The sequence below is a fragment of the Hypanus sabinus genome, chromosome 4, assembly GCF_030144855.1.
Source record: "Hypanus sabinus isolate sHypSab1 chromosome 4, sHypSab1.hap1, whole genome shotgun sequence".
In the NCBI taxonomy this organism is placed as follows: Eukaryota; Metazoa; Chordata; class Chondrichthyes; order Myliobatiformes; family Dasyatidae; genus Hypanus; species Hypanus sabinus.
In genome coordinates this window covers 12627382-12640629 of record NC_082709.1, presented here as the reverse complement: position 1 = coordinate 12640629, position 13248 = coordinate 12627382, and the positions used below count along the sequence as shown (strand labels likewise).

General features: G+C 43.3%; 1 protein-coding gene across 4 annotated transcripts in view; it reads right to left on the bottom strand.

Annotated features, from left to right (window-relative positions):
- The window catches only part of cobll1b (cordon-bleu WH2 repeat protein-like 1b), a 163820-nt gene that overhangs the window by 111205 nt on the left and 39367 nt on the right, over positions 1-13248 (bottom strand). The window contains exon 3 of one of the 4 annotated variants that reach the window (XM_059966439.1): positions 3294-3335. The exons of the other annotated variants lie outside the window; for them this stretch is intronic. Coding sequence (XP_059822422.1) covers positions 3294-3335 — 42 coding nt within the window. The remainder of the gene's footprint in view (positions 1-3293; positions 3336-13248) is intronic. 4 annotated transcript variants of the gene reach the window in all.

Genomic DNA, 13248 nt, shown 5'->3' with positions numbered 1-13248 from the left:
AAATTTGAGGAAGGACATTCTTGCTATTGAGGGAGTGCAGCGTAGGTTCACAAGGTTAATTGCCAGAATGGCGGGACTGTCATATGTTGAAAGATTGGAGCAACTGGGTTTGTATACACTGGAACTTAGAAGGATGAGAGGGGATCTGATTGAAACATATAAGATTAGTAAGGGAAATAAAAACACAAAATGCTGGCAGAACTCAGCAGGCCAGACAGCATCTATGGGAGGAGGTCGTGACAACGCTTCATCAGGAGTTATCAGGATTATTAAGGGATTGGACATGCTGGAGGCAGGAAGCATGTTCCCGCTGATGGGTGAGTCCAGAACTAGAGGCCACAGTTTAAGAACAAGGGGTAGGCCATTTAGAACTGAGATGTGGAAAAACTTTTTCACCCAGAGAGTGGTGGATATGTGGAATGCTCTGCTCCAGAAGGCAGTGGAGGCCAAGTCTCTGGATGCATTCAAGAGAGAGTTAGATAGAGCTCTTATAGATAGAGGGGTCAAGGGATATGGGGAGAGGGCAGGAATGGGGTAATGATTGTGTATGATCAGCCATGATCACAGTGAATGGCCTACTCCTGCACCTACTGTCTATTGTCTATTGTCATTCACGTTCCACTCATCTAATTTCACCCACAAGTGCAGAAATAGGAGCAAGAGAAGGCCTCAGTGCCCGTCAGACTTGCTCCATTCACAGGTGTTCTGATCTTGGGCTCACCTCCACCTTCCTACCTCTGTTCCATAACTCTTGACTGGCTCCTCCAAAAAAACAAAAACTTCAGAATCTATTTATGCCTACATTGGCCTTGAATATACTCAGTAATTCAACTACCATAACTCCCTGGGGCTGAGTACTCGAAAGGATCCTTAGGAAAGGAATTCCTTATGTTAATTTTAAACAGATTAGTCCTTATTCACCTAATTTCCCATCCTCCCCAAGGAAAAGCACCCTTCAAAATCCTATGTTTCAGTAAGATCAGCTCTCACCGTTCTAAGTTTCAATAAGTAATGGCTGAAACGGCCGAACTTTTCTTCAGACAACCCCTTCATTCCAGTGATGAACGTAGTGAACAGTGTTAACCATCTCCAATCCAACGCCGTACATATGACCAAGCTTTCAGGAGTCACATGGGACGGATTTTCCGGCTACTGTGGGGCTGCAGGCACTTTCTGTCCTGCAGGGGCTCATTCTATCATTACACCTAGCAGAGAAATCGGAATGATTAAACTAAGTGTCCCGGCTTAACTACAGGACATTTAACCTAATTAGTTAACTAGGGCACAATCAGGTTGTTTTTCATTGACTAATGTTTTTATCCCCAGAGGTAGAGTGAAATAGGCCCTTACGACCTTTCCAGACCCACCAATTTAGCCCTAGTCGTGGGACAATTTACAATAACCAATTAACCTACTAAGCAGTACGTCTTTGGACTGTGGGAGGAAAGCAGAGCACTGAGAAGAAAGCCATACGTTGTCAGGGCGGATATACAAACTTCACAGTTGAACTCTGATGCCTCGAGCTGCAATAGCATCATGCTAACTATAAGCTATGGAGGTACTTTTAGCTAAATATACTGCTCTGACCGTTGTTTGGGTTATTGAACAGTTCTCGGGTATAGAACCCCATTGTAACCTGGGGAAAACCTGTATGCCCTCCCTTGAATAAAAAGAACAAAACTGAGTGTGGTATTTCAAGAGTGGCATTATGAATGCTCCGTACAGTTGCAGAAAGAGATCCCTATGGAATGAAGGCCAATGTACAACTTGACTCCTCAATTATTTGCTATATCTTTAATTCCAAAAGTATATCCCACTGTTCCTTTTCCTCCATGCATGTCTTAAGTGCATTTACTCAGAGGCCCTCCATTGGTCGGGGTGAACCATGGATGCTGCGTCCCAGCTATCTACATGATATGCAAACCTACGCAGTATGACACATAGAGCAAGCTGTTGCCCTTGCAGATGATGAGCATAAAGGAACGGCAGACACCGATATAATTTGGTACCAGCAGGGTCACAGGAGTTGCCTTGACTGGGTATAGACGCAAGGCAGCAGAGGTTTAAAATCAGAGTTTTCCTTCTCCTAGATGAGCTGCCAATGTCAGCTTAATAGCTAAGCCACATGTGAAGGCCAGGAGGGGGACTTGACTGTCAGAGGCTATTTGTGACGCATGCCACTGGGATCATTTAATAGGGTGAAAATCTCTGTTTTCTGAAAAGATTATAAAACAACACAAGCATTGTTAAAATCTGTTAACATGCCACAGTTTAGATATCTGTGGGAAAATCTGATTATACTGTAGTCCATAAGAATTTTGCTACGTTATGTCAATTTTTGAAAGGGCTTCACAATGGTACAAAAGTTCTGGTTAAGTATTCCAATAAAGTTTAAAATAATCATGGCATCTTTTATGTTAAAGGTCCTTCTTAAATTTAGAAAAGCCAAAGGAAATTTATACACTGAATCATACCATTCGCAGCACTGAGTAGAGGAATGCTAAAGATCTACCTGTGCAAGGTCAGTTTGCTAAAAATTATCAAAACACCTAAAAAAATCTCATTTCCAATATACTTTCATCCACTGCCTTCCAGACAGAGGCAACTAATTTGCGTTTTATTATGGTGACATTCAACTCTCTTCTTTTTGTTCTAGTCTTGTCAACACTTGACCAAAAGCTTGGCAACCTTCACACTCCCTGCTTACCCTCCTGGTTGTCTGGGAAAGAAGCCTACTGTTTCGACTGACACTGCAAAGCAGCGACATTCATTTACTATTTAGTCATTGCTTCCAGCCATAGTGTTGACATTTAACTTACAGTTTAAGAGTTTTAGTAAACAGCCCTGTTGGCCTAGTAGTGTTTATATTTTTCTTTTCCTTTGAATTCTGCAACAGTTCTCATTAAAGTCAGTGAACTATCAACCTGTGGTGAACTACGCTGACTGCTCCTGTGACTCCTCCCACGGACCCCGGAATAAAGGCGATTGGAGACACAGCCCCTTCCTCAGTCTCCAGGATGCAGTGTGGTGGTCAATTGCTGCTTGTTCTTTCTTCCAGCCAATAAAAGCCTATATCTCGCCTCACATCTCCGAGAGTTACTGATGGTGCATCACAACCTGCTTCAGTGTCATTTTCTCTGCACACTTGAGCTATATCCAACCTTATTGACAACTACCTGGCATGAAAAGGATTCTCATTTGCCTCCTGTACTTTGGACAAATGATTTACAGATTTTTCCTTTGGGTTGCAGATCAACTTCGAGACATTTCAAATAATGCATAAATTATCCAACCTTGAGATTTGCTTGCTCACAGGTGGCCACAAAGCAAGACACCTGAAAGAACCCATATAAAGAAAAATTAAAAATAGAAGACAAACGCCCAATGTGCAAAATTAGAAAAAACACAAATCACACAAACAATTGAAACAAATGGCAACATTTCAAACCCCGGAGTAGGCCCAAAGCCTCATTGTCAGTTAATCATATTAGTGGACACGGAGCACAGCTGCTGGGGGCAGTCTTCATAGACTCAGCACCACGGAGAGAAGAGCAAAAAAAAACACACAGCTCTTACTCCAAGTCCCAAAAGCCCTGTCTTTCCAGTCTATCAGGACTGGGATTTAAATCGCCCAAACAACGAAACAGTGAAAGGCTCCAGTGCCCTAGAGAGAGGAGTGACCATCGCTGAGGAGTGAACTCAGATCTCACCTCGGATCTGGGGCAGCACTGAACCTGTCTAAACAATGAATGCTACCTCACACTGGGATCCAGACTTAGAACACGCTGCCCAGAGACTTGGTCCGGGCCCATATTTCATTGCCCAGCCCAAAGGAAACCTTGCTCTATCAAAACTCCTAGGATTGCACATGATTAGATCTCTATTAAAACCTTCTCTGCCCCAGGGAGACCAAGTCAATCTCTGTCATCCTTGATAGTATTCTTGTAAAGTTGTACCTACCTCAAGGTGCTGGCATGCTTCCTATGTGTAGTGCTCACAACTGTGCACAATTATCAAGCACAGAATCAAGCAGACATTTAAAACTATGATTCTGAATTTTATATTCTATATTAAATCAGGTGTCCTAGAAGCCTTCTCCATTCACTTATTATCCCAGCATCCAGGACATCTTCAGCTAGCGACGTTTCAAAAGGCAGCACCCATCATTAAGGACCCCATCACCCAGGACACACCCTCTTCTCATCGCTCCCATCAGGGAGCAAGTACAGGAGCCCAAAGGCACACACTCAACAATTCAGGAACAGCACCTTCCCCTCCGACATCAGATTTCTGAAATGTACATTGAACCCGTGAACACAACCTTACTACTTTTTTTTCCTCTTTTTGCACTACTTATTTAACTTTTTTTTATAATGTATATACTTCTTATTGTAACTTTGTTCTTATTATGGATTGGATTGTACTGCTGCAGCAAAACAACAAATGTCATGTCGTAGGCCAGTGATACTGAACCCGACTCTGAATTTATCCTTCCATCTTAAGGTCAGTGAAGAGGCACCCTCACCTTGCTATGACTTGACAACCACAAGTACCACTGACATGACACTATCTTTGCATATTGTGAAATGACACACTTTAGTGACACATCTATCCAATTAGTGTACATTTTCTGTCACGTGTTTTGCCCATTTCACCAGCTTATGATGCCCTATAAATAGGCTACAATCTCATCTTCAAAACTTATTCCCTCTACGCAAGACCAGAGCTTTCAGAATCAGTTTTCATATCAATGCTGCGTCGTGAAATTTGTTGGTTTCGGAGCAGCAGTACAATGCAAAACATAATAGAAACTGTGAATTACAGTGTTCATCAGTCAAATTAAATAAGTACTGCAAAAACAAAAAAAGTAGTGAGGTGGTATTCATTAGCTCAATACCCATTCAGAAAGGCACAGAGCGAACACTCCCCACTGAACATCGACGGCTCCTCCGTAGAGATCGTTAAGCACACCAGATTTCTTGGTGTTCACCTGCAGGAGAATCTCACCTGGTCCCTCAACACCAGCTCCATAGCAAAGAAAGCCCAGCAGTGTCTCTACTTTCTGCGAAGGCTGAGGGAAGTCCATCTCCCACCCCCATCCTCATCACGTTCTGCAGAGGTTGTATTGAGAGCATCCTGAGCAGCTGCATCACTGCCTGGTTCGGAAATTGCACCTTCTCGGATCCAAGACCCTGCAGCGGATAGTGAGGTCAGCTGAGAAGATCATCAGGGTCTCTCATCCCACCATTACGGACATTTACACTACGTGCTACATCCACAAAGCAAACAGCATTATGAAGGACCCCATGCACCCCTCATACAAACTCTTCTCCCTTCTGCCATCTGGGAAAAGGCTCCGAAGCATTCGGGCTCTCACGACCAGACTATGTAACAGTTTCTTCCCCCAAGTTATCAGACTCCTCAATACCCAGAGCCTGGACTGACACCTTACTGCCTTATTGTCTTGTTTATTATTTATTGTAATGCCTGCACTGTTCTGTGCACTTTATGCAGTCCTGGGTAGGTCTGTAATCTAGTGTAGTTTTTTTTTTTTACTGTGTTGTTTTTTACGTAGTTCAGTCTAGTTTTTGTACTGTGCCATGTAACACCATGGTCCTGAAAAACATTGTCTCATTTTTACTGTGTACTGTACCAGTAGTCATGGTCGAAATGACAATAAAAAATGACTTGACTTGACTTGAGAAATCAGATGGCAGATGGGAAGAAGCTGTTCCTGAATCATCGAATTCATGTCTTCAGGCTTCTGTACCTCCTTCCCGATGGAAGCAACTACACAAGGGCATAACCTGAGTGATGGTGGTGCTTAATGATGGATGCCGCCTTTTTTAGGCATCGCTCCTTGAAGATGTTCTGGATGCTGGGGAGGCTGGTACCCTCGATGGAGCTTACTGAGTTCACCACTTTCTACAGCTTATTTCAATCCTGTGCAGTAGCACCTTCCCCTAGATCAGACGGGTGATGCAGCCTGTTAGAATGCTCTTCACAGTACATCTGTAGAAATCTACACTTTCATTAGTAGCAGTAGCTCTTGCGGCTTTGGGTCTCCACTGTCTACTTTATCCAAACAGAGAAATCTTTGTTCACTACTACTCCTACATGCTATTTCTCACAGTTATGTCCTCCTGTTGCCATAGATATCTTTCTGCTGAAATCGAACAACTTTATACCGTGTCAAAGACATTCCAAGGTCTCTCTGAATAAATTTGAGCAGACCACCCTCATCTACCTTCACAGCTAATACGACTCATCTAAGGGAACCACGAACAACTCGACGCCATAGTAACAAGGACATCAAGAAGCTATGCCTCTAAAAAGCAGCGTCCCATCACCCAGGTCACATCGTGTTCTCACTGCCACTATCAGGACAAAAGGTACAGGAGCCTGAAGGCACACACTCAACGATTCAGGAACAACGTTTTCCCCTCTGCCATTAGATTTCTAAATAGACATTGTAGCCATGAACACTACCTCACTACTTGATTATATTTTTGCACTACTTATTTAACTATTTAATATAAATATATATACTTACTGTAATTCACATTATTTTCTAATATTATGTATTGCATTGTATTGCAGCCACAAAAGCAACAAATTATACATCTGCTGGTAGTATTAAACATGATTCTGATTATTGTAAATTCTACCTAACAGGAAAGTGGAAAAACAGAAATTGACCCATAAGTTCTAAGTATCAACCTTTCTCAGCTGTCAAATCAAGTTAATCTGAGCTTCAGCTTCACTTTGTTTCATCTTGCCACTGTAAGCACTTTCACAGTGTAAATTGATAAAAGAGCTCTCAAGGGATTCCCAGCCTGGGGTTCACGGACTCTTGATTAATGGTATTGGTCCATGGTATAAGAAAGGTTCCCAACCTGTAACGGGGTCACCAGATTGATTATAAGTTCACAAGAGGCATATTAACCTATTAGACTATAAATCCATAATATATAAGAACAGAATTAGGCCATTTGGCCCATCAAGCCTGCTCTGCCATTTCACTATGGCTGATCCATTTCCCTCTCAGCCCAATCTCCTGCCATCTCCCTATATCCCTTTATGCACTAACTAATCAAGAATCTATCAACTTCTGACGCCCGATAGACAGACACTTTATTGATCCTAAAGGAAATTACAGTGTCACAGTAGCATTACCAATGCACAGGTACACGAATATTAGAAGAGAAGTGAGAAAGAATAAAAATAAGTGACGTCAAACAGTCCAACAGGAGGGAGTCCACTCCCCCTGCTGTAGGATGACTCATTATACAACCGAACGGCCAAGGGTAAGAATGACCTCGTATGGCACTCTTCGGAGCAGCACAGTTGTCTTAGTCTACAACCAAAAGTGCTCTTCACTTCAGCCAAGGTGGCATGCTGAGGGTGAGAAACATTGTCCAGAATTGCCAGGTTTTTCCATAGGATTGTTTGATCTACCAAAGACTCAGTGTCCAGTTTAAACCCCTATAACAGAGTCAGCCTTTCTAATCACTTTACTGAGCTATTTTGATGCCACTGCCCCAGCAGACCACTGCATAGAAGGTTTTACAGCTGACAACAGACTGGTAGAATATGTGAAGTAGAGGCCTGCATACTCCAAAGGACCTCAGTCTCCTCAGGAAGTAGAGGCAACTCTGGCTCTTCTTGTACACAGCCTTTTCACTCATCCGTCATCCAGGTACTTATGGGTCCTCTCTACATCATGTCCTCACCATTAAAAGTAACAGGGAGCAGTATAGGCTTAGTCTTCCTAAAGTTCATTACCATCTCCTTTGTCTTACTGTATTCAGGGATTCATCTTCCAACCTGGATGAACATGCCACCATTGTTACCGACTTCATTAAAACCTGTGTGGATGAGTATCTGCCTACAAAGACTTACTGTCTATTCCCAAACCAAAAGCTGTGGATGAACCAGGAGGTGTGTCGTCTGCTGAACGGTAGATCAGTGGCATTCAAGTCTGGCAGCCCAGTCTTTACCAGAAAACCAGGTATGATTTGCACAGGGCTATTTCAAGAGCGAAGAGACCATTTCAAATGAGGTTGGAGGCAACATCGGATGCATGACAACTCTGGCAGGGTTTGCAAGACATTATTTCCTACAAAGCGAATCCCAATAACATGAATGGCGGCGATGCTTCACCAATAGATGAACTCAACACCTTCTATGCCCGCGTTGAAAGGGAGAAACAACTACAGCTGTGACGATCCCTGCTGCACCTGATGACCCTGTAATCTCTGTCTCAGAGGCTGACGTTAGGCTGTCTTTAAAGAGCAACAACCCTCACAAGGTGGAAGGTCCCAATGGAGTACCTGGTCAGGCTCTGAAAACCTGAGCCAAATAATTGGCAGGAGTATTCATGGACATTTTCAACCTCTCATCGCTATGGGCGGAAGTTCCCACTTGCTTCAAAAAGGCAACAATTATACCAGTGCCTAAAGAATAATGTGAGCTGCCTTAATGACTATCACCCAGTAGCACTCACATCTACAGTGAGGAAATGCTTTGAGAGGTTGGTCATGACTAGACTGAATTCCTGCCTCAGCAAGGACATGGGCACATTGCAATTTGCCTATCGCCACAATAGATCAACGGCAGATGCAATCTCAATGGGGCTTCACATGGCTTTTGACTACCTGGGCAACACAAACACCTATGTCAGGATGCTGTTCATCGACAATAGTTCAACATTTAATACCATCATTCCCACAACCCTAATTGAGAAGTTGTAGAACCTGGGCCTCTGTACCTCCCTCTGCAATTGGATTCTCATCTTCCTAGCAGGAAGACCACAGTCTGTGCAGATTGGTGATAATATCTCCTCCTTGCTCAGGGTCAACAATGGTACACCTCAGGGGTATGTGCTTTGCCCAGTGCTCTACTCTCTATATACACATGACTGTGTGGCTTGGCATAGCTCAAGTACCATCTATAAATTTGCTAACAATATAACCATTGTTGGTAGAAACTCAGTTGGTGACAAGAAGCATACAGGACTGAGATATGCCAACAAGTGGAGTGGTGTCACAGCAACAACCTGGCACTCAACGTCAGTAAGGCAAAAGAGCTGATTGTGGACTTCAGGAAGGGTAAGACAAAGAAACACATACCAATCCTCATAGAGGGATCAGAAGTGGAGAGAGAGAGCAGTTTCAAGTTCCTGGGTGTCAGGATCTCTGAGGATCTAACTTGACCTCAACATATCAATGTAATTATAAAGAAGCTATACTTCATTAGGATTTTGAAGAGATTTGGTATATCTACAATATATCTACAAATTTGTACTATATCTACAAATACACTCAAAAACCTCTATAGATGTACCGTGGAAAGTATTTTCTGACAGACTGCATCATTATCTGGCTTGGGGGGGGGGGGGGGGTGGAGCGGCTACTGCATGGGACTGAAAGAAACTGCAGAGGGTTGTAAATCTAGTCAGCTCCATCTTGGGTACTAGCCTACAAAGTACCCAGGACATCTTCAGGGAGCGGTGTCTCAGAAAGGCAGCGTCCATTATTAAAGGCCTCCAGCACCCAGGACATGCCCTTTTCTCACTATTACCATCAGGTAGGAGGTACAGAAGCCTGAAGGCATACACTCAGTGATTCAGGAACAGCTTCTTCCCCTCTCCCATCCAATTTCTAAATGGACATTGAATCCCTGGGCACTACCTTACATTTTTAAATATACAGTCTTTCTGTTTTTAGCACAATTTTAATCTATTCAATATACGTATATTGTAATTGATTTAGTTATTTATTTTTTCTTCTAATATTATATATTGCATTGAACTGCTGCTGCTAAGTTAACAAATTTCAAGTCACATGCCGGTGATAATAAACCTGATTCTGATGTTGAGCTGCAGGTGATTCAGCATGTATCATTTAACAAAGTCCTCCATCAGGACACCACGCCGTCCTCCCTTTATACGCACAATTCTTGCTGAGTCATCAGAGAATTTCTACAGGTGTCGTATCCAAGATATACAGGGTTAATAGGAAGGGAGCCAATACAGTCCCCTGTGGGAGCTCAGTGCTGCTTATAGCCATGTCTGACACACAGCTCTGAAGCCGCACAAACTGTGGCCTGCCAGTCAGGTAGTTCATTATCAAGGATACAATGGAAATGCCAACCTGCATTGAATGGAGCCTTTCCCCCCAGCAGTAAGGGCTGCATGGTATTGAAAGCACCTGAGAAATCAAAAACACGATCCTCACTGTGCTACCCTGCTCATCTGAATGGGAGAAGGCTCTGTTCGACAGGTAGATGATAGCATCGTCGACTCCGGTGTGCTCCTGGTAGGCAAACTGCAAGAGATTGAGGGCTAATCTGACCAGGGGTCAGTGGTGAGCCAGGACCAGCATCTCTGGGGTCCTTCATGATGGTTAGGGTCAGGGCCACTGGACAGTAGTCACTCAAGACTTTCAGTTGGCCCTGCCGTCTATAGCTGCCTGTGGCAAAAAATTCCACAGATTCACACTCTGGCTAAACGGATTCCTCTTCATCTCCATTCTAACAGGACACCCCTCTGTCCTGAGGCTGGGCTTGGACTCCCCCAGCACAGGAAACATCCTTTCCACATCCACTCCATTGAGGCCTTTCAACATTTGACGGGTTTCAAAGAGGTCACCCTTCATTCTTCTGAATTCCTGTGAGTAGAGACCCAGTACCATCAAACACTCTTCACATGACAAGCCTTTCAATCACAGAATTACTTCAGTGAACCTCCTTTGAATCCTCTCCAGTGTCAGCAGATCCTTGCTTAGATAAGGGGCCCACAGTACTCCAAGTGAGGCCTCACCAGTGCCTTATAAAATCTCAACATTACATCCTTGCTCTTACATTCTAGTCCTCTTGAAATGAATACTAAAATCGTATGTGCCTTCCTCACCATCGACTCAACCTGCAAGTTAACCTTCAGGAAACTTCAAGAGCTAACAGACATACTTTATCGATCCCGAGGGAAATTGGGTTTTGTTACAGTCGCACCAACCAAGAATAGTGCAGAAATATAGCAATATAAAACCATAAATAATTAAATAATAATAAGTAAATTATTCCAAGTGGAAATAAGTCCGGGACCAGCCTATTGGCTCAGGGTGTCTGAGGGAGGAGTTGTAATGTTTGATGGCCACAGGCAGGAATGACTTCCCTTGATGCTCAGTGTTACATCTTGGTGGAATGAGTCTCTGGCTGAATGTACTCCTGTGTCTAACCAGTACATTATGGAGTGGATGGGAGACATTGTCTAAGATGGCATGCAACTTGGACAGCATCCTCTTTTCAGACACCACTGTCAGAGAGCCCAGTTCCACCCCCACAACATCACTGGCCTTATGAATGAGTTTGTTGATTCTGTTGGTGTCTGCTACCCTCAGCCTGCTGCCCCAGCACACAACAGCAAACATGATAGCACTGGCCGCCACAGACTCGTAGAACATCCTCAGCATCATCCAGCAGATATTAAAGGACCTCAGTCTCCTCAGGAAGTAGAGACGGCTCTGACCCTTCTTGTAGACAGCCTCAGTGTTCTTTGACCAGTCCAATTTATTGTCAATTCGTATCCCCAGGTATTTGTAATCCTCCACCATGTCCTCACTGACCCCTTGGATGGAAACAGGGGTCACCAGTGCCTTAGCCCTCCTCAGATCCACCACCAGCTCCTTAGACTTTTTCACATTAAGCTGCAGATGATTCTGCTCACACCATGTGACAAAGTTTCCCACCATAGCCCTGTACTCCACCTCATCTCCCTTGCTGATGCATCCAACTATGGCAGAGTCATCAGAAAACTGAAGATGGCAAGACTCTGTGCAGTAGCTGAAGGCCGAGTATAACAAAGTACAGTGAAGTGTAGAGTCATTCTGACAATGGCAGCTGACGCTCAGTCTGAAATATCACATTTTCAAAATTATGTATGATGCACAAACATAATTGTTGAAGTTATTTAGCATGTTTATTTCTGCTGAAGTTGCAGTGATCTAGTAACTGTAACCAGTGCTCTATAGTAACAGCAGTGTCAGAATTGGCTTCAGCAAGGCATCTCATGATGTGTCTTAAGTTGGATTTGTTTGAATTAACTAATAGGACAAGATTCAAATTTTTTTCTGAAAGCTTGGCAAAAGTTGCTCATTTCCATTACTGGCAAAACTTTAGGCATGCACAGTGAAGGAAACAAAGGAAAAGAATTTGTGAACTTCAATGCTGACTGAAAAATGGGGGTGGGGGGGTGGGGGGGCGGGGAGAATTCAGTCTTAATCAGACAGAAATAAGAAAAAGGAAATATTGAATCTAAATTGTTCAGTTGCTTTCTTTGCAAACTTTCTAAATTTAACAAGTCTCACCATTAAAGGGATCATTCCACTGTAAAGTGCCGTTTGCAACATCCATTTCATAGTTATGAGACAGCGAACTAGTGGTGTCCAGCTTGCTTCATTGCAGGAGCAATCTCTCTCTCTCCCCCTTGCTAGAGAGAGTCTATCTGAGATACAAAAGGCTTGGGTTATGGCCTGTAGTCAAGGTCCTTTGGGGGGGGTTTGCTATTGCATGCATGGTGGGGGGAGAGAGTCAGCGCTTTGGCTGAAGCATGTGGGGGGAAGGAAAGATGCTTTTGCTGCTGCTTGTGTGTAGCAGGGGGTTTTGACGTTTCTGTCATTCAATCTTTGGAGTTTTTCTGTATCGTGGATGTCTGTGAAGAGTAAGAATTTCAGCTTGTATACTGTGTACAGTCTCTGATATTAAACTGCATCACCGAACCAGTAATGCAGTCAGTAATTCCTTACAGCTCATGAGGAAATGAACGAGATCTTTTCTGTGCCAATCCTTACCAGTCAATAGCATTTTGCAGTTTGTGAACATTTTTTTCTGTTCCCCAGATTACTAGTATTTGCAGCTCATATCCAGACACCTCCCAGCCAATCCATGCCAGTGTTTCTGCCTTGCATAAGCCTCACTTCACCTTCATTTAACCTCGGTAACTAATACAACCATCCTTTTTGCTCGTGTATTTATATAATTTCCCCTTGAATGCACCTGTGCAACTTGCCCTGCGATTGCTCGTGCTAACTGGTTTTTAACTTTGCTGGATTGTTGTATGGAGAGATCTTAAACAGACTAACCCTGTACTCCCTTAAGTTTAGATTTTTTTTTAAAGACAAAAATCTTACTGGACTTGAAATTTACAGAAATCTTTCTGAACTTGACAAGACAGATAATATTGTCCCATTA